Raw genomic sequence first — 23,532 nt, forward strand, 5'->3', positions numbered from 1 at the left:
AACAATAACACCCCAATTTTTGCCATTTCTTCATGCCTGTTATGTTGCGAGACCGAAGAGAATGCAGGACATATTGGTATACTGTCTACTGAGATGCATAACTATGCAGTCAAGCTCACAGCAATATTGTTCTCATTATTAGTCCAACAACCTGCAGAGTTGATGTTGAATAGCTGAATTTGAACTTTTCTTGTTCATTGAATCTGCACTCTTCTTTTGCTTATTCACCACAAACTGATTCTACTATCGTTATGATTTGGCATAAAGCTGTATAGTCGTTAGTTCTCCTATAGGATGCCTATGCTTTAAGAAGATCTTCACTTCATGATAATGAAAAAATTACAGGAGATTCTCCTCTACTAATTCAAAAGCTTACATTTTAGAATCTCAGCAGTAGAACTGCTTTCTTACTATTAATAATATTAAAGGAAGAAGACTCCATATTCCAAAAAAAAAAAAAAAGACAATGAGCTTTGTTAGTTAAGTAGTCTCGTATAAATTGGTTGGCAGTTTGACCAGAGTGAAAGGGAAAAAGCTAAGACTCTTGTTTTTCACAGGTAAAATAAGAAATATACCAACACAAACCTAGTGAAAGGAACACTAAGCATATAGTGGCATAACGACAAATGGCATACCACAAAAGCAAAAAAAGCCAGTTTAACCAAAACAAAGTGAATTGTTACAAGGCTTATTCAAGTTCTTCTTTTCCAGTGTCATCTTGCTGCTAAATAATGGATTCCTAATGCCACAATATCACCAGCAAACCTTGCTATCTCTGTGAAAAACTTTCAACTGCATCTGGAATCAAATTACTAAAGTCAATGCATGTAACAGTCACTAGTTTCCTATCACAACTAGAAAAAGAATCTAGCTAAGAAAAGGAAGTTAAAGGAGGTGGAGAAGCTGTTAAGCTCATCAATGCATAACCTCAATGACAGAAAAGTTTAAAACATCTAAGACATAGAGGTTACAATAAAACTTAACTGAACTAGCATGAAGTGCAATATATTCTGTAACAACAAAAGAAAGAGATATTGAGTTCTCTACCAAATAGGCTGTTCAACAAAAGCTGGTCTTTTAGCCTTGGACAAATAATCTTATAAAGTAGCCATCATGCTTATCAGAGAATATTAAAGTCAGTACAGGAATCTAGTGAGATAAGGTCAAATACCAGGAGAAAATTCACTGTCGCTGCGATATTAGGTTTGTACTACTTTATGCGGTAGCTTCAATGTCATTATTACTAGCTGGATGTCAATTTTATCCACAATTTAGCCATCTAGGTCACATATCCATCTTCACATAACCATGGTGAAGACCAGCACAAAATTCAATACTTGGAAGATTATCAATACGGTTAACACCATAGCAATCAAGATTAACTACTACTTCTTCATGGAATCATTTTTACTGATTAGCCTCCATGTAAGGATTTACCATGGTGGTGGGAACACAACTTATATTGCTTAAGGGCATAGTCATTCTCTGTTACAAGTATCTCAATTTCTCTCCCATATGACTTACTCATAGTCATGCAGAAACCTTCACAAACTTTTGCTACTTCAGATATCACCTAAACACTTCACCCAAACCCAATCACATCTTCCACTACTGTCATATGTGATGAATCTCTACACTCGACCAAACATTCAAATAGTGAAGAAATAGTTTTTCTAAAAAAATTCAGACGAGAATTATCTTCTATGGAACATTATACAATATACAAAAACATTGTATTATGTACATTGACAAAGTTCACATTTTGCCCCACTAAATCCCAGGGGAACACTCACCACCACCACATCCTAAACGTGAATGACAAATGAAATACATAAAGATGGAAAGTATCCTTGAACAGATAGTATGCATGTTCCCAAATAATCTGTAAACAGCAAGCAGTTCTAATAAGGAACAAGAGCCTAGATAATCTAAACGACAGTAAGCCAATGTTCTAATAATATATTACTAACATAGAGGATCAAACAGTAACATTTCTTAATACTAAACCTAGTGCTTTCTTTAAACTCATAAAACGCCTTTGGATCATATCATCACACAAATAAAACAAACACCAAAGGTACATATTCAAGATCAAAATCATTCAACTACAACCAATATCAAACTACTTAAAGAAATCCTCCAATCCAATCTAATCTATTTGGTCCACTTCTTCTAGTCGGGCCTGTTGCAAAATAATGCTCATAAAAATTGAATTTTTATTGCAAACTAGGGATTCTCAAGAAGCAAACACAAGGTAGCATTAACTATCACCTTACCCTCCAATCATCTAAGCTTCTCCTTTGCAGAACTCTTCTTAGCTGCCTCCATAACCTTCTCAAGATAACCTTCAATAGGTGGCGTCAACGTAGCCATAAATCGATTCACAGGAAATGGTGTCATATCAGGAACCAATGCAGCAGCTTTCAAATTCTCCGGTAATGCCTCAATCGCCTCTTTCTTCAACCTCAACAATGTAGTTTCAGCAGCCTGCCTCTGCCTATGCTTGCGCATTAAAACCCTACTATTCTCCTTTGCCAGCCTCCTTCCATCTTCAACAGTCAATTCATACTTAGGAAGCTTCTCTACATCAACAAGCCCAAGTGAAATCAAATCCAAACCCGGTGGACCAATTGGCCATGGATTCGCAAACTCCTTCTTCACCTTGTTTATCTTTCTCATCTCTTCATCTTTGGCTTTGCTAATTAAGCCCATTCTCTCCCTTTCAGCTTCTCGTGCTTTTTCTTTGGGCTTCAATGATCTAACTGGAGCTGTAGAAGACAAACAATCTTCAACCATTTCGTCGAATTCGCTTTTCCTCCTTGGTGGTTCTTTTTTCGCAACTTCTGCGCCTTTCCTCGTTGTAACTTTTGATCTTTTCAATGGCTGCCCTGTTTTCAGTTTACCTTTTCCCTTTGCTGTTCGACTGACGAAGCATTTCTGTATGAATTGGTGTCCTAGGGTTTCGATTGATGAGGTCAAGGGTTTGGATTTTGCAATTTCTGTTAATCGCATCATCTTGATTTCACTGTGTAATGAAGAATCTGGCTCTGCAAATGAAAAACCTAACTGATGAAAGTGACGATGCAATTGAAACCCCCTCAAAAACCCTTATTGGACCGGGGCAAGTATAGAAATTAAGAAACTACAAGGGCCTTCTTCAAATTATATATATTTGATACCACACAAAATTTAAGAAATGAAAAACAAAAAACACTTTTAACTCGTGATTTCTAAGTCGAGTTTTTATCGAAATAGCCTTCCCACGTTATAACATTTCTCGATTTCATCGACTGAAATTAAATTGGACATATTATTTTTTAACATTTTAAATGTATTTACAATACGTTGAAAATATTGTACTGGAAGTAAAAGTTATTTAATTCTCCGGAAAAAAATATAGGTAAAAACTAGCTCAGTTAGTTTATTTTTTTTGGAGATAATTTTAACTTTTAAGATATGAACTCATTAAATAGAGATTAAAGAAAGGGTTCATATTTAGATATGTTAAAACTAAAGGAGCTAGGATTGCCTTCTTGGTTACTAATAAGAATTGAAAAAGAAATAGTGTTAGAAAAGTTGAGGTGTGCACAAACTAATCGAACACTTGAAAAAGGGAGGTCTTTCGTTTATTAGTCTCCATGCATTACTATAAAAACTTTACAAACAAAACAATCGGTTGCATTCATAGAAACAAAGGAAATATGTACTAGTATATGATTTATAAGTAACAATGAACTGTAAGGTAAATACAGAATTTTATTTGAAGATGTTGCTCTGATAAAAACGAAAAATTACATCAAAATCTACTCTACTTCACATGAGCATATGCCTCATTGTACAGAATTGGTGCTGGCATTTACTCAGTTCCTGCAATCTTCTTCTTCAACTGCTCGATATCTTCAGCCAGTTCTTTTCTACTTGACTGTCACCAAGAAAACGAAATGTAAATCACTCACTCGTAAGTACTATTAACCATCTCCTTAACGAAAGTAAGATAATGGCATGCTGATATAGGAAACAGGCACTGTACTGCCTGTCGTTGCTTGAGTTTGGTACGTAAAAGATGATATCGAGTAGCTACACAGTCAAAAAAACTTACCTTGAAGAGAAGGTAGCGGTAGACAAACCACCCGCTATATCCAAGACCTACCAACTCCATGATTTTTGGGAGCTGTTGAAAGAGGAAGAAAGATCAGCTAATTTAGATAGGTGAATGGAAACCACATAAGAAAATCTAAAAAGCAACACAAAATCTCGCTTCACTTTACAGAAATTAAACAGATGGTATCGTAACACATTGATCAACCTACCAAAGGAACTGAGTTGATAGCACTAACAACAATTGAAGACAGCCAAACTGCAACAATTGCCCCACCTCCATAAACTATGACCGTAGACTTGTTGTCAAGAGCATCCCACTGTAAGCGATTAACCAAAAGCGCTCATAGGGTTAGAACCTAAATATCATTTATACACAGCCAATAACTACAAAATAGAAAACAAACACTAGTTTGGACTATGTACAGAACAATCTTATTTATTCTGAATAACCTTTAAGGTACTAATGCAGCCGAGAGTGTGTGTGTATATCAAATGACTGAAGTGAGTGAAATAGAGAAAATATCAGCTTGCAAGTGTCCAGTTTACCTTTTCTTTTAGATCCGTCAACAATTCACTAGTATCAACAGCACCAGATTCTTCTGATGAAGAGGCTTTGACCTGGAGTAGCGAAGACCTCTTGGGCTCTGTAAGAATATTAACATAAGATGATGAGCACAGCAACATGAGGTATTGACTTCAGTATATAGAAAACAGCACAGTTCGTAGGCGATGCTTCGTAGTTTATTAAGTAACAATACTAAAAACAGCAAAGTGTATCACTTTCATCTCATCTTAAACCTTTTCTGCACCAGATTCTTAGGACTACACGGTAGAATAGAGCTCCAACTTTTGGGAAGGGACTTTCTGTATTCTTGGAGATAACATGATAATATCCACGACATATTCCTTTTCTCATCACTCATTAGACCTCTAAGATAAGTCGATGTTATGCCATTTTATGCTCTGTTTTAAGACATCCAGTTGAGAGGCTGTTCAACACATCATACAAGGTTCACTTCCAATTGAAGTATGGTATCTGACATAGATATCCCTCAGCTGTTACAAAAAGCATGACAAAACTTTGAACCTCTGAATCAAATCGCAAGTAACAAATAAAATCTACACAAGTTTCAAAAACGGGGTGATGTCAATCTACTTCATCAAAAAGAATCCGAAAACATGTGAAAGATAGTACATGTAGGTAAGCTACAGTAGGTTCCACTGAAGCTATCAAAATGTGTAACATTCATAATTCTACTGAATGTGAAACAGAAGTCTAAAAGTATTGGCTAGTTCAAGTTTGTTGACAATCGTCAATTATAGGTATCATTTTCCCTTTTTCTTTTGAAAGATTTTTGTGTCCAGGTCAGCTTGTCACACCACTATTAATCCACAATACAACTAGCTACAGGTCACAAGCACAAGTGTCTGGGGGTCAGGTCAACTTGTAACGAGTATTCGAGTAGCTGAACCTACACCGAGTTTAGCTGTTATCCGAACCTTTGACCTCAAGTTGTTACTGCTATACCTCAGGCACTCCCACCATTTCTTTGGGATGATATTAATCTCCCTTAATATAAAGACCCTTAAAGTGGCGCCAAAATGCATTTGTAGAAATATTACTTAACTCTATAACTTGTTGAAATTGTACACAAATCAAAATTTTGAGTTAACCAGTAGCATGGGGTATATAAGAAGGCTCTTTCATCATAATCAATCAGTAGACGAGCGCATTGCAAATGGAAAGAGCATCAAGATAACATCCTAGCAAATGTTAAAAACATTTTGCCAACATGGCTTTCAAAGAGCAGAGAAAGTAAGCTTCTAAACCAATTCATCAACAGTATGGAAGCAATTTTGTCACACAACCGCACAGTCCAGCAACAATCACTTCACATTGTTTTTTATACATACAAGATAGAAATCAGAGACAAGTTAACACCTATTTAAATAGAGGAGTCTACATCTGCACAACTTTCTTAGTATAGCAACAGAAAGACTACTGTACAAATGTTCAAATCATAGTTAGGATTTAGAAAGACTCTAAAAACAAAGCACTCTGTGTCCAAATTAATTGATTTCATTGAATCAGGAAAACGAAGTGAAAACAACTGCCCTTAAATTCAGTGTTTCAGTATCATGCCTCCAAGTGTAACCCCACTTCAAACTGCTCAACAAGCACACACGAGTGAAATTGGGTTAACAAGTTAACACCTTTTAAACAAGGGAATCGACATTTTAACACAATGAATGTAAACTTTCAAGAACAGACAGAAATAATACAAAGAAAGGATCTTTTTAGAAAAATACTACTAACCCAAAGCACCATATGTCTAAATTTAATTGAGTTGGGTTCTTTTTAACCCCCTAATTACAAATGCAACCTCAATAGGCAGTCCCCATCAATAAAGAAACATTATAACAAGAACCAATAAGAGGGGAAAGAAAGAGTGGGTACCAGCAATTTTGAGAGAAGATGGGAAGGCAATAGCAGAAAGACGGGATGGAAGGTAAGGCAAGGCGGAGCAGCGAGCTGGGGCAGCTTTGGTGGTGGAGGAAAGTGGGAAAGGAGAGGCAAAGACGGCAGTAGCCGCCATGGAAGTAGAAGCTGCTGCTGCTGCTGCCATTTGGCCAATCTTTTAGAATCTTGGACTGAGTATGCTTGGATTCTTGGCCTCTCCTTCTTCTTGATATCCCCAAACAGTACCCTTTTTTTTTTTTAAATCTTGTGAGAAATTTTGTGTGCTTCTCCTACTTCTGGTTATCCATCAATAGAATTTGATTGTGGAATGTGAGTACGTGGAACCTCTCACCTTTCTCATTGGTCACTTCCCTATCTTCAAAATCTTGATTTTCCTCTTCATTTCTAATCTCAATATTAGTTTAGAAAGAAAAAAAAAACAATCTTGATAAATAAATAAAATTAATACTATTAAGAAAAATAAAACTAGGAACTATTTGTCATTTTGATTATTATCTATACACTATTTTTTTCAATTATAAAAGAATTGATTTATATTTAGTACGTTTATGAAGTTAATTGTGTTGGTTAAAAGAAATTTAAAAGATTGTAACCATGTTGGAGATTTCAAACATGAGCAATATTGTAGTTCCAACTTATAACCAATTTATTTTGCTATATATATGTATATATTGCCAATAATATGCAAACGTATGATCGTTTCGTAGAGTTATGCATATATGAATTATAAAAAAATTAAATTGACACATTTTAATAAATAATTATTGATTTTAGCAATATTTTTTATTTATTACCATTTAAAATAATATTGTGTTAAATCTGCAATATGTATTAAAAGTGAATTATGTATACAATATATATAAATTATAATTGTTTTAAAAATATATTATGTTTGTTTGATAAAAATTTGACACATTGTATTATAAGTGTATTAAAATATGTGATAAATGAATTAACTATCATTAAAATTTGTATCATATGTGAATAAAAAAATTGTTCTTTATAATATGAATTAAACTTATATTATAAATGAATTAAAAGTGACCAGATAAAAAAGAAATATTATTGCTATAGATGGTAAATATTTTTTTATTATAGTATATTTATGTAAGTTTCCCATTTAATGTATATCTTAATTATTTTATTTTCTATCCTATATTAAAGAATTATATTAACTTTAAATTACAAATTAAATACAATATTAATTTTATTTATAAATAAGTTATCCTAAAAATGAATATTAATATTTTAATCAGATTTTTAATCCGTTTCAATAAAAAATGAAATATTTCTATATTAAATAATAATTTAATTTTAAAATATATATATTATCCTTATATAACTACACAAAATTTTATCATATTCGAAATAACTTATATCTATATAAGAAAATGTTCTGATTTGTTACTTTTTGCAGTGTTTAGCACTAACTGATGATGTGAGCTTTCGGCTGGGTATGCTATCTTGAGTTGGCTTTGGCCACTTATTCACTCACCATAAACATCCACGTGTCATTTTGCCGGCCAAACTTAGTATCCTCGTACCTAAGAAAAAAAATAGAAAATACAACTTCCTGATTTTACCGTAACAATTTTTAAATTTCGAGATTTAAATAAATTTATTTTTATTTTCATACGAATTTTAAAAGTTTTTTTTTTTTTTTAAGTATTAAGTATTGTATCAAAGTTAAATGTCACCGTATAATATTGAATGGACGAAATACTTAGCTTGACGTATAAATTGTAAGGTTTGAAAGTTATAATTATAAGTTTTAGTTAGTTGAAAATTGATATTCGTTTACGAAATATGTGTCAGATTTCAATATAAGTCTTCAAATTTTCAAAAGTAGAATTTTAAATTTTAAATTGTGATTTCAATGTTGTGAATTTTAAAAAGATTCATCATTTTAATTTCACCATTAACAAAAAAAGAATTGCATGCTCGAGCCGAATAAATTATGTATACTATATGAAAAAATTATATTAAATAATACTCTCTCCGTTTTAAAAAAAAAACCTCCTTTTCTTTTTAATATGTTCAAAAAAAATGATCTTTTTCTTTTTTTTTATAATAACGTTTCATGTGGCATGTTTAAGACCACAAGATTAAAGGGCAATTTTTTACATTTAAATAACTTTAATTTAGGATCACGTGATCAAAAATTTTCTTTATTTTTTTAAATTTCGTATCAAGTCAAACTAGTTCAAGGGAGTAGCTAGTTATTACCATTCTTGTGTTTTGGACCGTGTGGAATTTTTGTAAAATTATGAGCATTAAAAAGTTTGTAATAACACGTAAGGAAAAACATCTATTTATAAATAGAATAGGTAGCTATATGATTTATTAATGTGACGTTTTACATATTTTATTATTTTATTTAAGATTTCTGCTTATATAATAAGATTATATTAGAATTGATTTAATCTTAATTCGTTTTCATAAATTATGAGATTTGATGTTTAAGAGAGAAAAAATACGATTTAAATAATTTAATATATATTTAAATAAAATTTTAATTTCAGATTACTATGATTTAAAATCAGGTAATATTCTTAATTTTCACCCTAATCACATAAAATTTCGCTTAGTTAGATATAAATCAAGGTTAAAATATAATTTAAGTGATTAAAATGTAACGTTAAAATTCACATGGTTTCCTAGCGTGTGTAAAATAATTTCTCATACCATATGTGTACATTTATCCCTACAACGAAATACGCCTAATTATCGAAAACACATAATTCCATTTGTAGACCAAAACTGAAATAAATTTTGTTAACAAAGTTAGGCGTCCTTTAGTTCAAAAAAATTGAAATAATTAGAGGGGTCCTAGCATGAATTAAGATCTCTTCAAATTGAACATATTTTTTCTATTTTAGTATACGCATACAAGATCTCTAGATGTCAGGTCTGAAATATATTCTATTTGACGTGAATTAATTAAATTCATTAAATTTAAAATACCAAATAATATTCATTTTTGTATCGACTTCTATTTTCTCCTCCGAGATTTCTTTCCTGTACGTTGATATTCTTCTAATACACCAAAAAAGGTAAACTTAATATACAGATAGATTTCACCAACAAAATGGACCATTCAACCCACCTCATTAAAAAATAAGCTTTTTATACAAATCTTATATATTTATATAAGTTTTGTCCTTCTTTGAAGATTAATTGTGATCCCAACAAAAGTCCAGTTGGCACAATTTATAAAGTACTAATGAATTATAAGTATAAAAAATTACATATCTTATTTCCAACTAATCCAATTGACACAAACTTTATTAGAGTAACAAGTAACAACATAGAACAATTCTTAAGGGGCCCCTCTTTTTTTTTTTTTTTTTTGTGCTTTTTATTAAGGTTAGGCCCCTAAGAATATTAGAATTAGAACCACATTTATGTTAGATCCCAATTTTTTTCATTATACATAAATATCCATAATCATTGTTTGTTAAGAGTCCATCCCTTCTCATACCCCTCCAAATCTTGAAGATTAGCAATCTCAATTCTTGATTAATATCCCTAAACCCCCTTTTTTTTTTAAAGAGGGTTCATTTATTGTTTCATTAGTTATGATTTTCCATGCCTCTATATTGCATTAATTTATGTCACATTGATCAAGATTTGGAAGAAATGGGAATGAATGAGGATTATTGATGGGGTGTAATAATAACAATATATGTAACGCGATGTCTTGGTGGTTATTGTTATTGTTATTGTTATTATCGTCCTTAAAAGTTGCACGAGGATTGGATGGAGAGTCATTGGATTCATATATTCATGAATTTTCAATCAAGAATATGTCGAAACGATATACGGGTAAATTGTATGATATTCCCCTTCCTACAAATTTTTCAGGCATGGAAAGTTCAATTGTTCGTCTTAGAAGTTCAAGTTTTTGGAGAAGAGGAGCTAATTTTAGCTTCTTTAAAATCCCACACAAAGTGTTACCATGGCCTTTTGTTAAGAGATTTGATATAATTTATGAAAATCTTGGGAATTTATCGTCCAAATACTATGATGTTACAAATTACACATTTGTAACACCTGTTATAGGCTTTTTAGCATATGATGCAAGAAGAAGCAGAGAAAATTATGGAATGGTTGAGCTTAATACCATGGGAAAAAATCACATTTTGATTCGTTTCCCTGTGCACGACGACAACAACAAGAACAAGAACAACAAGAGGAAGAATGTGACGATGAAATGTGTTAGATTTGTAACAAATGGAACAATAGAGTTCAGTAATGTTACCATGAACAACACATGTATGTCGCGAGGACAAGGTCATTTCGCGATAGTAGTGAAGGCAGAGGAGGAGGAGAAAAAGGGGAAATGGAAATGGTGGGTAATAGGATTTGGAGTAGGAATTGTTGGATTACTATTGTTGATTGTGATGGGAATTTTGATATACAAATGTGTTGGGCTAAAAAAGAGATGTAATATGGAGAGAGAATCTGAAAAAAGTGAGGCTTTGGATGATTTTTGGGTTGGGAATAGCAGAATGCCTTCTGCTTCAGGTATCAGAACTCAACCAGTTCTTGAAAATAGTTATGTTCCCTGATTCTTAATTTTCTTTTTTTTTTTCAACTTAATTTTTGTTGTTTTCACACTTTTCAATTCTGCTATTCTTTCCATTTTTAGGGTGTATATACATTCAAGATTCATTCTTCTTAGGAAATCAATGTAGTTTCTTGAAAAATTTTACATAATTCAAACAACAAAACACCCTTCAAAGTCCTTCACTATGGCACAACTGGTTTCGAGAGTGGTTATTCACATGAATGATTCGGGATCAATCCCCCTCAATGCCTTTGAATCAAGCGTGTTGCATAGGATTTGTCTAGTATTATTTATGGTTTATCCCGTACGCATAAAGTGTTCAAATAAATGAATAAAATATAAAGGCAATAGGCTCTCATATGAATGAAAGGTGAGATTCCTTTTTGAGTGTACAAACTGTCATCAAATAAACTTTATGGTTGGTTGAAGATAATCATTTAGTACAATAAAGAAACTCCAAAATGATTAGAATGTTCTAAAGTGAGATCATTAGCTGATAATGTTTTAAATAATGCTATGCTATTAAACTAATAAGTTGACTGTTTTAAAGTGTGAGAAACATTCAATGTTTAACACTAACTGTTCACATACTTGTTTGTTTTTTATTTTTTTAAAAAAATACTAACTTTATTCTTGACAGGAAGAAGGCACAATTAACTAAAACTTTAATTTGTAAAACAAAAATTTTATAATGTATGGGCCAATCTGAAATCTTAGAATAATCTTCTGTTGAGCTGTCTAATTGGTCTGTAAGCTAAGAGTTTTCTTTTAATAGTTATTGCACTTTGATTAAAACCCTTAAAGAGAAGTCAACAAAATTCTTAAAGGACTCGTTTGGTTGGGGAACAAGTTATCTCATTCCCCATTAGTCATTTCAGGATTGTTCAACACTGCGATGCCAGGATAACTAATCTCGGATAAGTTATCTCGCGATTTTATTTCAACCAAACATGGGATAAATTCGTCCTTAAATTATTCCAGGAATTAGTTATACCTTATCCTTCATACCAAATGAGCCCAAAGGCAATAACCACTTAAGCCATTTGGAAAATGGTGTTTCTGATGCAATCAGGAGTATCTTTTGCTGGTGTGCATTAGTTTAATCACAATTTGAGAAGGATAAATACTTTTATATATTCACAAACTAAATCCATACCTAATGATTAAATTCAACTCATGTAGACACAGATGGATTGCATTTTATTCTTTTTAATAAAATTAGATTACGATATGGATCACAACTCATAGATGAAGTTTGTTGTTATGGGATGATGCAACTCAATAATCTTTCAATTATCAAGTTCTTGTTTTAAAAGTTCCATCATTATCTGTCACAATTTTAAAGATAAGCCATATCATTTACTGGAAAAGCTGTTCGTCGTCTTTATGCCAAACTAATAAATGAATGTCATGTGTTTGCATATGGTAAACATAACATGGTTTGATGTAAACACTGAGTGCAGATAAGTGACGAGTAATGTGTACTCATAAGTGGTGGTTTATTATTATTGCTAAACACAAGAAATTAAACAACAGTGTCAACCAATCGGCTGGATATCACAGTACTTGTGAAGTGGAAAAGGAGGATCAAAATAAGAACCATTGAGAATGGCATATGCTGTGAGTTTGTTTGCTGCATCAGTAGCATGAATTCCATCCCAGCTTACATAGTTTTGTGGATCCTTACAGGCTTTTGCTGTTACCGTTGTTCCATTTACTTGTTTCGTATTTCCACAGAACACTTGCTGGTTATAGTTGTATAAACCACCTCCATATCCACAACATGCTTTGGTTCCATACCTTAGCCCTGCAAACAAACAAACAAACTTTCAACATTTGAATTTTTACTGTTTGAGTATCTGAAAAAGAAAACGAAAAACAAGTAGTATACCATTAGAAGTGGGGTGTTGAAATAGCTCCAAGAGCACAGTATGAGTGTCGACATATACAACACTTGCATCAACAAGTTCCTTTCTAGTTTTTGCTAATGCTGCTTTAAGCATGTTGTTATAATCCGCCACTGCATTATTGTATGATATTAAGCAACCAAACTGGTCTATATCAGAAGTGTTATGAGGCAGTTGCACCAGAAATGCAGGGTAACATCCAATTGGTGCTAGATTTAGCACCCAAAACGTTCTCCCACCTAATGCATATATCTCCTGGAAAGTGAAACAGAACAAGATAGCATCAAATAGGCGTTCAGTTAGTATGAGAACGAACAATAATCAGATGCTTGTATTCATCGGACGTTGAAGTCCAAAGATGTTTGTTACCTTGATGGTGCTGGCAATTTGTGAAACAACTTGAGGTAGAAACTCTTTTACTCCACTTATTCCTAGTCTTGCCAAATTTCCAGTAAAGTCATTTTGGCCAATGTAGAATGTATATAGTGATTTTCCAAATATGTTTGGAGAAGGCAAACTAGTTTTCCCTGAAAATACAAACATATTTTGGTTATGGTTATCAAAACAACGTTACATTCATCGAACTATTTTATAGAATGAAATGTTAATAATATTACCTTTACGAGGAAGTTCATCGACTTTAGCCTTAAATTCTTTCATCTGTCTAAGCTGAATCTCAAGAGAAAAAGGGCTAACACCAGTAACAAATAAGGAAGTTTGTGGCAAGCGAACTGTGGATGCTAATGTTGCGAAATTAGCACCGTGTTTGTAATCAGATCCAATTGATTGCAGATATGGACTCAAAAATGGCAAATCTAATGCTTGAGCTGCACAACCAGGAATAATGGAACTTTCAAAAAACTGTCACAGGTTTAAACAAACAATTGAAACAAGACGAAGAAAAAGGACAAACATTTTCCTATACATACATTATTGTGTGAAAAATCTTTCTTGTAAAATGCTTCTAGTTTAACTATGTGACCATCTCAATCTAAACGTTTAAGTTGTAAGAGGGAGTACACTTTTTGTCCACTCAATTATATCTTCAACACGTCCTAATAGCCGTTATAGCTGTGTATATACAAGTTTTTACCCCACCTCCCACTCCGATAAACATTTATTTACTTAATTATATCTCCAATACTAGTTGAACACTGTAAAAGGCAAACAATGTAGGATAAAATTAAGCCAGATGATGAGGTCACAGGTGCAACAGTTAGGATAAGTATGTTAGGACAAACAAAGCCCTCCAATGAATATGAGAACAGTACATAGACATGGACAAATTTTACTACTTTTTTCCAGCTAAGGCTATTTCGTTTTCTTCCAATAATACTTCTATCCTCACTCTAATAAGTTCACAGATCCTTAAAAGCATGAACTTGATGAGCAAAAAACGAGAGCAAATGGTCACAATGTTCACTAAGGCTTAAATCCTGAATCCGCCTACTCTGTATATACATTCCTTCTTCAGAATTCAAATAACATTTAACATCTAAGACAAAACCATAACTCTCTTTCTGTAACGTAACGTTTATAATAGACAAAGAAAAGAACATAGTAAAAGTGAGACATTAGTGATATTTCACCTAGAAAATCGACGACGACTCTGCCATCAGTTGCCCTTCCAACAGGTTTGTTGAAGTAAGTCATTCCATGAGGAGGGGCTTGAGCTGGAAAAGCTGCCCAAAAACCACCAGTATCAGTATTTGAATCACCAAAGTTAAAAATAGCCTTAAATGCACATTTTTTGCACTCTGTTGTAGCCACCATAAACAACAACAATAATAATATCATTGCTCTCAAAGTAGTCATTGTTGATTTTTGGATATTATTGGAGTAGTAATGGGATAGAATGAAAACAATTTTTGTTATTTGTAGACACTAAGGGGGTGACGTACGTCAAAACAAACGTTGTTAGTAACGCTTTCCAATTGGATATTTCTTATCTTACTTTTTCTGAATTTATTCGTATCAAATGGGACCTACATAGAAATTTCTGAATGTATATTTCTTAAATCGAAAAAAAAATTGTTGTTGCAGTCAATTTTTACATATCGAAAATCTTGAAAACAGTTTCCCCTCTCTAGGATGGACGGATATATAAGATAAAGTATTTGTTCAACTGATTCTAATAATTTTTGCTCAAATTATATAAATATTAAAATATCTAATAAATATATTTTTAAAAATTATTTAAAATGAAATCCTATATTCATGAATCATCCATCACCTTGAAAATAAAAAATGACTAGTATGAATGTATTAGAGTCTTCAAAGTTAAAGATTTGAATAAAATGCACATTTTGCATTCTATGAGGTATCACCACTAACCTTATTGGTAATGTTTATTAACTTCATAGAGAAGAAAAAAAATGTCTCTTCCTTTTTAGGGGTTATTCAATATTTTTGGGATACAAAAATAGATACAATTAAAAGGAGAAAATTTGAGAAATAGCAAAAATAATAGACATAATAAGTTTCTATAGCTATAATTTCGATAATTATACTATATAGCTACAGATTCTGTATGTATACATTAAGGAATTTATCAAAATTTCGTTTGTATATTTCTCTGACCAATATACAAATAGGGTAATTCATTATAAAAAAAAATCATAAATCGTATACAAATGGCTAGGATAAGCTTATACAAGATTTTGAATTTAAATGATACAAATCAGATTAATAGCAAAATTGGGTGAAACTAAAGCTTTGAATTAGAATTTCCATAAACAATTGGTATAGCGTTTAATATGATTTAAATATTTGCTATTCCGTACAATTTTCCCTAAAAGAAGAGAAAATAGTTTGTTTGTTTTTTACAATCTGGGCTAGGAGAACAAAGCAACAAATATAATTTTGGGCTTAATGAGCCCATTATAATATCAAATTGGTTTTTAGGGCCCAGCAGGTACATCCTATCTCCAACTCCAAGGTCCAAACCAGGGAAGTGCAAATTATTATTTTTCTGAGAATGCATATTAATTTGAAAAAATTACGGAAAGTATACTTATTACCATTATTCTTATAAGTTCTAAAAATTTCTAAATTCCTTATTTTCGCACGTATTAATGTATCTCACGCATCAAATTAGTGTATCATATATAAAAATGTAATGTATCTTACTTAACAATTAATATAACTCGCACATCATATTAATGTATAAGTGTTTATATTATTATATATATTATAATTTGTCTTAAAAATATGTGATTTATGTAATTTTCCCTATTAATTTTAATAAAAAATCATAATACAAAAACGCATAATACATTTATTTATTTGATACAAAATACAATAGTACATCCCCACTCTTAGACTAATCTAATTAGTGCTATACATAAATGGGAAAATTTCATATATGACAAACTTATTTGATTAAATAGCATTATATGGATATAGTTTACCTAATTACATTCTATGGGTATAGTTTAGTTATTTTAGGTATCTTTAATTTTGTATATAAGGTTTCTTTTGTTTTTTGTTTATATAATTTTATTTTAAAAAGTGGTTTGTAACTGAAGCGTTAAATATGCTAACAATAAATATAGATAATGGCATAATTTAAGGTAAAGGTCCCTTTTTTAAGGTAAACGTTCAAATTCATATTTTTTTTTCAAAAAAATTAAGAATTATACAGAAATTGAAACAAGAGATAAACTTGTTTTTGTTGTTTATGAAACAACAGTTCATCAATTTTTTTTTATTTTTTCTTTGTAATCGAATTCAGGTAAGTGTTCATTGGATGAAAATTCATGTTTATTATTGCAATTATTATACAATGTTTAATTGGATTTACAAATTTTGATTTATGTGCGTTTGTTATTGTGGTGTCGTAATTTCTTTTTTTTTGAAAACTGATTTCAAAATATGATTATTTTAAGCAGAAAATTTGTACTATACAATTATATACTTTTTGTTGATGTAGTATTTGTATATTATAAAGAAGATTAGTGTAAGCGAATACAAGTAATCGTTGGTGATAATTGTATATAGCCATGAAGTAAGTGTTTTGCTTTTGATACAATTATATACTTTTTTTGATGTAGTATTTGTATATTAAAAAGAATATTAGTGTAAAATTAATTCAGTTATTTGATTGTATAACAGTATTGTATTAATTGTATATATGATCTCTTTGAATGATTTGAAATATATTTTTTTTAATAATTGTACAGATAACGGCTTCATTGACTATTTTGGTTATGCATTCTGGTTAATATGTGTACATGAATATAGTAGTTAAACATGACAATATATACAATTGTCTAAATGACTTTGTAAAACTTAATATATACTAACTTCAATAATTTGTATATAACTACTAAATATACAAAGTACAATCATATATGAATTTTTTTTATCTGTATAGCTAAATCCAATTACTTTGTGTATATATGTATACAAAAACAAAAATAATAATGAGTCTTTAATATACAATCCGCTACTTCCACTGTTAAAACTTAGTATATATGTATACAAAAACAGTCAATTTTGAAAACAGTCATGGACAGATCAATTTTTGTATATGTATATAAACTTAATATATACTAACTTCAATAATTTGTATATAACTAATAAAATATACAAATTACAATCATATATGAAATTTTCACATCTGTATAACTAAGTCCAATCACTTTTTGTATATATATAAGAAAAACAAAACTAATAATGAGCCTTTAATATACAATCTGCTACTACCACTATTAAGACTCAGTATATAATTCATTATACATAACTTAAAGTATGTATAAAGTAATCAAATCCACAGACACATATACAAATATATAACTAAAACAAGTGTGTACTAAACATGCAATATACTATATACAATTACGTGAATACAAAATTTACTTAAACAATATTTTTTTGTATATTGACATCTAAGTAACAAAAAAATTGTATCTAAATTTGTGTTTTAAGCCACTACCTCATAATTATGATGTTCTTCAAATCCTTCAACTTCATATGCATTTTCCTCTGAATCAATGTTTACTGCTTTCCTCTTTTTTCCTCTTTGTACAATTTTAATGCCTCTAGCTTTAGCATTGTTAATAACTTTTTGAACTGCCGTAGGGTCATATTTTTTCTTTGATCTCAATTCTTCCATTGTTTGTTCATGTTGAACTTGTTTTGATTTTACCATAGACCCTACATCAACCCCAAAATCTTGAGTTAAACCTATTGAAAACGATTGTAAATTGTCAACAAAATTAACATGCAATAGAATACCTCTGATAATCCTCATAGATGAAGATGATTAATTCATTCTGTAACTAATTTGAGATCTAATAAGAACAAACAATCGATTATTTCATCAAAAAAATATGAAAAAACATAAGAAACACAATACATATACAATTGTTGAATAAGGAAAAAAAAAAGGAAAACGACTAAAATTTAGGAGTACCTACGAAAATTGAATTCAACTTCGGGAGGGAGTAATTGAAATTTGGACAATTTAAATTCAAATCAGATAGAAGTATTAATTGTAGGAGAAAAGGTGGAATATGAATAGGAGAGATAATATTGTTTTGTGTAAAATTATATACAAAATTAAAAAAAAAGTTTTTATATTATTGGTTATATAATATGTGGTGGACCCCATTAATTATAGCAAAAAAAATAAACTATAATTATAGAAAGTAAATAAATTAAACTATACCCCTATTATATAATTACTTAGGAATGTTTGTCATTCCATATAATTTTCCCATAAATTAACATAAAGGGTCTACTAGTATTATCCATCGACCAGATACCCCACCTGAGTTACGATCATTTACACTGTTATCTCTATTTCTGTTGATTTTAAATTTACTCACTTCATAATAGATATTCTTTCATGGAATATAAATTCATATTTATATTGTTTCATAATATTCCCATAATTAACGAAACTCGTTTAAAAGACAAAAAAATTGAAAGGGCAAAACATGTAGCTTTATGTCCAAGTTGAGGTTGAGGAGGGATTGTTTGCATAAGAAGCCACTTATGTGGACTTGTATGTAAAAGTTAGCCACTTATTCAAAATTAGATTCATAGTTGTAATATTTGAAAATTGAGGCCACTTAATAATACTTTTAGAAGGACAAAAACCCAATATTAGTTGAAAAAATATGGTTGTTAATGTAAATTGTAAATATGTGGAAAATGTAGTTTCAATTTTGTAAGTAATGACTAAAATATAAATATGGAGAGATCGGATCTCAATTGTATGGACCCATAGGTAAAACCATGTGCGTGTGACACGTCACACTGTCGGTTAGCGCCAAAGGTGTCACACGTCAGATTCCTCTTAGTCAATTCTTTTGTTTTCTTTTTCTTTAAAAAAAAATTCAAGTAAAAGAAAAATAGATATGACTCACCATCATTTGTTTATATATAAATATATATATTGTATCGAAGCATATTTGCATGTATATGGTACTATAAAATAGATTTTACACGCTATTTTTGGGATATCTGATATCTTAAATACATGATTATCTAGTTTGTCTTTGTAGTCTCATCTCACTAGCTTCTTTCCTTATTTTAATGTATCTAGACTCTACTAAATAATTAAAATAAATTTATAGGCGAAATCAAAATTAGGTGTTTGGGTTTCTAAATTAATTTGTTTAGGGGTTTACAAGTTCATATATATAATTTTTTTAAGTTTTTAATATAAATATAGGGTCTACCAAAAGATTATGGAATCGTCCAAAGCGATGAACTACTACGTAGCTCTGCCATATATATATAATATATATATCTATTTAGATATTCTTTTAATATAATAAATTAATTCTTAATTAATAAAAATATATATAATTATTTGAAAATATAGATAACATTTCAATTATATATGACATAAATTTTATGTCTAACAAGTTCTAAGATAGTTTCTCCGATATATTTATAGGTCTTGAACAGATTAGCTGAAATGTATTTTTTTCTCCTCCTGTATTGCTAAATTATTTTTGGGCGAAAACTTTTGTGAAATTAAAATCGTGAGATCATTTTTTTAATTATTTAATTAAGAAATTAACACTTCCAAAATTTCCGTCTTTTAATTTAAGTTCCTCAATCCTCACATTAGCGGCCGAAAAAGAAGAAGATATCAACTGTAACGTCATATCTAACCAAAGCCATATGTCATATCAGATCATTAATATTTACTATTGGCTTGTTTGGCTGGCATAGAGGTGGGTATCGTATGAAATATATTAAATATCATATCATGTCAAAAATATTATTATCGTACTTTTAGTATTATATATTATTTTAATATGATATATTTTATATATTTTAATTTTTTAATATGTAAGATGATATTTGATATTTAAAAATGACATAATTAAAATACATAATATTATACTGAACTATAAATATATCGGAGAATATTTAAAATCATTAAAGGACATTTTGATACATTTGACATAACTTTAATTTAGAACCACAAAATTAAAAAAAATTCTTTTTTTCTTAGTTCATTCCAAGTCAAATTAGTCATTTTTTTCTAAACGAAGGGATAATTTCACATCTCCCAAAAAGAGAGTACGGATTAGCCAATAATGTAGAAACACGTTTAGATAGACACGTGGAATCATAGAGGTGACACGTGGGCCAAGCAACAAGTTGTATCTAGAAGGTGGTGATGGTGAGTTGGCCTCTGCGAAAGGGCAAAAGAGGTGGGCTCCACTTATGTCACTACAGGTTGTGGGTGGTACACGTCATTACGGTGGACCATAATAAATTATTGGGCCCACTTTCCATGTACGTCTTACCATGCTTCGCAGTCCACCTTACCATTTTTCTCTGCCGTCTGATCTCATCGATCATCAACATATATATATATATATAAAAAATACTATAAATTACGAGTCTTGATATATTATATGTGATCTTATTTTAATTTTTTTAAAAAAAGAAAATGTAATTGGGATGGGATAAATATTTTGTTTGTTTTAAAATATGTATGTTTTTAGCTTGGATATATCTTTAAGAAAATTTCTCATTCCTAAACTAAGATGTATATTTATAAGTATAACTTATTTTTAATCAATATCTTGAAAAAGATGAAGATCTTTAGCAGTTTCTTGCAAGTTGCATATAAATTTCTTTTGATTAAATAACTATAAAATTTAAAGACATCATAGATACTTTGAAATCTATTTATTTTCAAACAGCACAAAAAAAATAAAAAAAATATTACAGCATATTATTTTGAAACGAATAATATTTATATGCAAAAAAACAAGCTCAAAATTGGTGGGGCATGAGTTTCCGGAGCTCCTTGACTTATGAATTGTGCTGTTAAATCAACAATGGTGTAATAGGTTAAGTATCATCCAAAAAAAAAAAAAATCACACATAAAATAGTAAATCATTAAAGATGACTTTTTCAAATTTTAATTAAAAATAAAAAAATCTTTACCACCTCATCAGAACACTTAAAAGGTTGTTTAAGTGAAAATAAATTATCTCAAAGCTAATTATTCTGATATGAATTATTATATCATTTATGTACATATTTCATCACTGAGATATACTCTTCGTGTGCCGAATTATTCATTTTTATTTTTTAGTTATTTCTAATTACCCGGCTATTTTGACCAAATCAAGAAATGTCAAAATAATTTAACTTATTAAACGCTTAATTAGTTACTTTTGAAAAAAATATGATTTCTTGAAAACCTGATTTTTTTAATTCAATTAGTTCATAATAAACAGGAATAAAATAATAAACTCACTATTTCAACCAAAAAAAAAATTTAACAAGTGTGACTATTTAAAAATATATGAATAATTTGTTCTATCCGTTTGAAAAATAAATAATCTTCTTTCAATTTCAATTTGATTAAGAAAATGACCTTTTCCTTTTTTTTTTAGCAAAATTTTACTTTTAGCTTTTTTATTAAGACCTTAAAATTAAAAAAAATTAATTTAAACTTTATATTAAATTAAAAGTTCACTTTGATTTTGGCAAAGAAGAATAATAGGTTTTCCAAAAAGAAAGGTGGGGAGTTAGGGAAATCAAAATGGAGCCCACATTTTGATTGAATTTTGAAAGTAGCCCTAGCCTAACGCGTGGGTCACCTTTTTGAGATGACTAGGAAATCTACATGATGTTTAGATTTCAGAATCCCATAATCAACGGTCACGATTTTTTCTTATTAAGTGCGCTGGTGGGCCAAAAATAATATATTATTTTTTTGGTCTTATTTTATATGATATTATTTAACTCAACGTAATATTTAAAAAGAAAAAATTTTTTTAAGATATGTAATATTTTTTTAAAAAATAAAAATAAATTACATAAATTAAAACATGAAAATATATATCTAAACATTATTAGATGTTTCACATTTATAGAGGAAAAAAATAGAGTTTTCCTATTTAATAGTGTTTCGTTTGTTCTATTTTTAGTGATACTTTTAGTTACTTTCTCTATTTCAAATTAATTGAATTATTAAGGTGTTTCAAATCTTTAAAGAAAATAAGATTACGATATAAATTAGGCATAACTTTTCATTTTTACGCTTATTAATTATTGTCAAATTTATCAATATTAATTAATAACTAATTTCTATACTAGCTAATTAAGTGTGACATTTGAACAACATTATAAAAATAGTCTTAAAAATTAAACAATTACGTTAATTTAAAAATTATTTTCAAACTTTTTCATTATTAATTAAACTAATGAGTTTTGAAACAATATATATATTCTCTATTAATACACTCACAAAATCCAATTTCACGTCAAAGCAATATTTTTAAAAAAAATTGTATAAGTAATTCGATGATTAAATAGAAAAATAATATAACATTTAAAAAAAATTAATAAATTTATTTATATATTTGACCTTTTTATTGTTATCACGACTGATAATTTGACAGAAGGTTCAAATACAATTTCATTTATGGTTTTATGAGTTGGAGTATCTTTACAACACTATTACTCTAAAGGAGCAAAAAGTTGTTATATAAAGTAGTTTGTCATTTTATGGCCGTCGCATAGGAAATTCAGACGTACATTTCTATAATATATTCCATTATTAAGCCTCTAACAATTCTTCACTAATTAACCCAACGAACTTATTAAATTTGCCATATATTTTCTTTTTCATATTCATGTTTGTATGGATATGACTTAGAACGGATAACAAAATCATTAGAACATCAAATTCATGAGATTGCAAATTAAATTGTAGTAAATTTCCTATTGATTTGACACAAAGTTTTAAAAAATAAATATTATAAAAATATAATTTTAAATTAAAAATACATCAAATATTTTAAAACGTATTTTAGTTGTACGACTTTAAATATATCAAAAAATATTGAAATAAAAAAAATTATAAAATAGATAAAAACACAAATTTAATAGGACACGATTTATATAAATTTTATTATTATTTCATAAAAATAGAATACTTTTTAAAAAGATATTAACTCAAATACATCAAACACAAATTTAT

General features: G+C 29.7%; 4 protein-coding genes across 5 annotated transcripts; 1 reads left to right on the top strand and 3 right to left on the bottom strand.

Moving 5' to 3' along the window:
* Nucleotides 1-472: 472 nt before the first annotated feature.
* LOC101248615 (uncharacterized) lies at nucleotides 473-3,176 on the bottom strand. 2 transcript variants are annotated; one of them, XM_004229922.5, is made up of 2 exons: nucleotides 2,277-3,176; nucleotides 473-798 (listed from the first exon to the last, which is right to left on the bottom strand). In XM_004229922.5, exon 1 carries the CDS (start codon nucleotides 3,013-3,015, stop codon nucleotides 2,284-2,286), a length of 732 nt encoding a protein of 243 aa, XP_004229970.1. In that variant the 5' UTR covers nucleotides 3,016-3,176; the 3' UTR covers nucleotides 473-798; nucleotides 2,277-2,283. The 2 variants fall into 2 exon arrangements, with proteins under 2 accessions (XP_004229970.1, XP_010326781.1); XM_010328479.3 differs by having other exon boundaries at nucleotides 2,272-3,176.
* Nucleotides 3,177-3,598: 422 nt separating this feature from the next.
* Nucleotides 3,599-6,950, bottom strand: LOC101248140 (protein CURVATURE THYLAKOID 1A, chloroplastic). Its single transcript, XM_004229921.4, has 5 exons — nucleotides 6,560-6,950; nucleotides 4,648-4,745; nucleotides 4,311-4,418; nucleotides 4,100-4,171; nucleotides 3,599-3,922 (listed from the first exon to the last, which is right to left on the bottom strand). The coding sequence occupies exons 1-5, from the start codon at nucleotides 6,726-6,728 to the stop codon at nucleotides 3,857-3,859; spliced, it is 513 nt and encodes a 170-aa protein (XP_004229969.1). The 5' UTR covers nucleotides 6,729-6,950; the 3' UTR covers nucleotides 3,599-3,856.
* A 3,102-nt stretch (nucleotides 6,951-10,052) lies between these two features.
* LOC104649398 (uncharacterized) lies at nucleotides 10,053-11,330 on the top strand. Its single transcript, XM_010328490.4, has one exon. It carries the CDS (start codon nucleotides 10,246-10,248, stop codon nucleotides 11,152-11,154), a length of 909 nt encoding a protein of 302 aa, XP_010326792.2. The 5' UTR covers nucleotides 10,053-10,245; the 3' UTR covers nucleotides 11,155-11,330.
* Nucleotides 11,331-12,635: 1,305 nt separating this feature from the next.
* On the bottom strand, nucleotides 12,636-14,975 carry LOC101249210 (GDSL esterase/lipase At4g01130). The gene is made up of 5 exons (XM_004229924.5): nucleotides 14,650-14,975; nucleotides 13,678-13,887; nucleotides 13,430-13,587; nucleotides 13,045-13,315; nucleotides 12,636-12,960 (listed from the first exon to the last, which is right to left on the bottom strand). Exons 1-5 carry the CDS (start codon nucleotides 14,873-14,875, stop codon nucleotides 12,692-12,694), a joined length of 1,134 nt encoding a protein of 377 aa, XP_004229972.2. The 5' UTR covers nucleotides 14,876-14,975; the 3' UTR covers nucleotides 12,636-12,691.
* Between the last annotated feature and the right edge of the window lie 8,557 nt (nucleotides 14,976-23,532).

The sequence above is a fragment of the Solanum lycopersicum genome, chromosome 1 (genome assembly GCF_036512215.1).
Source record: "Solanum lycopersicum chromosome 1, SLM_r2.1".
Taxonomy (NCBI): domain Eukaryota; kingdom Viridiplantae; phylum Streptophyta; class Magnoliopsida; order Solanales; family Solanaceae; genus Solanum; species Solanum lycopersicum.

Bases quoted from the DNA above. Each gene is read 5' to 3' on its own strand.
- LOC101248615 (XM_004229922.5), bottom strand. From the start codon at position 3,015: ATGATGCGATTAACAGAAATTGCAAAATCCAAACCCTTGACCTCATCA.
- LOC101248140 (XM_004229921.4), bottom strand. From the start codon at position 6,728: ATGGCAGCAGCAGCAGCAGCTTCTACTTCCATGGCGGCTACTGCCGTC. The intron at 4,746-6,559 runs GTACCCACTCTT...ATATTCTTACAG, and splicing joins ATCTTCTCTCAAAATTGCTG to AGCCCAAGAGGTCTTCGCTA. The intron at 3,923-4,099 runs GTAAGTTTTTTT...TCTTGGTGACAG, and splicing joins ACCGCTACCTTCTCTTCAAG to TCAAGTAGAAAAGAACTGGC.
- LOC104649398 (XM_010328490.4), top strand. From the start codon at position 10,246: ATGGGGTGTAATAATAACAATATATGTAACGCGATGTCTTGGTGGTTA.
- LOC101249210 (XM_004229924.5), bottom strand. From the start codon at position 14,875: ATGACTACTTTGAGAGCAATGATATTATTATTGTTGTTGTTTATGGTG. The intron at 13,316-13,429 runs GTAACAAACATC...TTCACTTTCCAG, and splicing joins AAATTGCCAGCACCATCAAG to GAGATATATGCATTAGGTGG. The intron at 12,961-13,044 runs GTATACTACTTG...GTTTGTTTGCAG, and splicing joins TCAACACCCCACTTCTAATG to GGCTAAGGTATGGAACCAAA.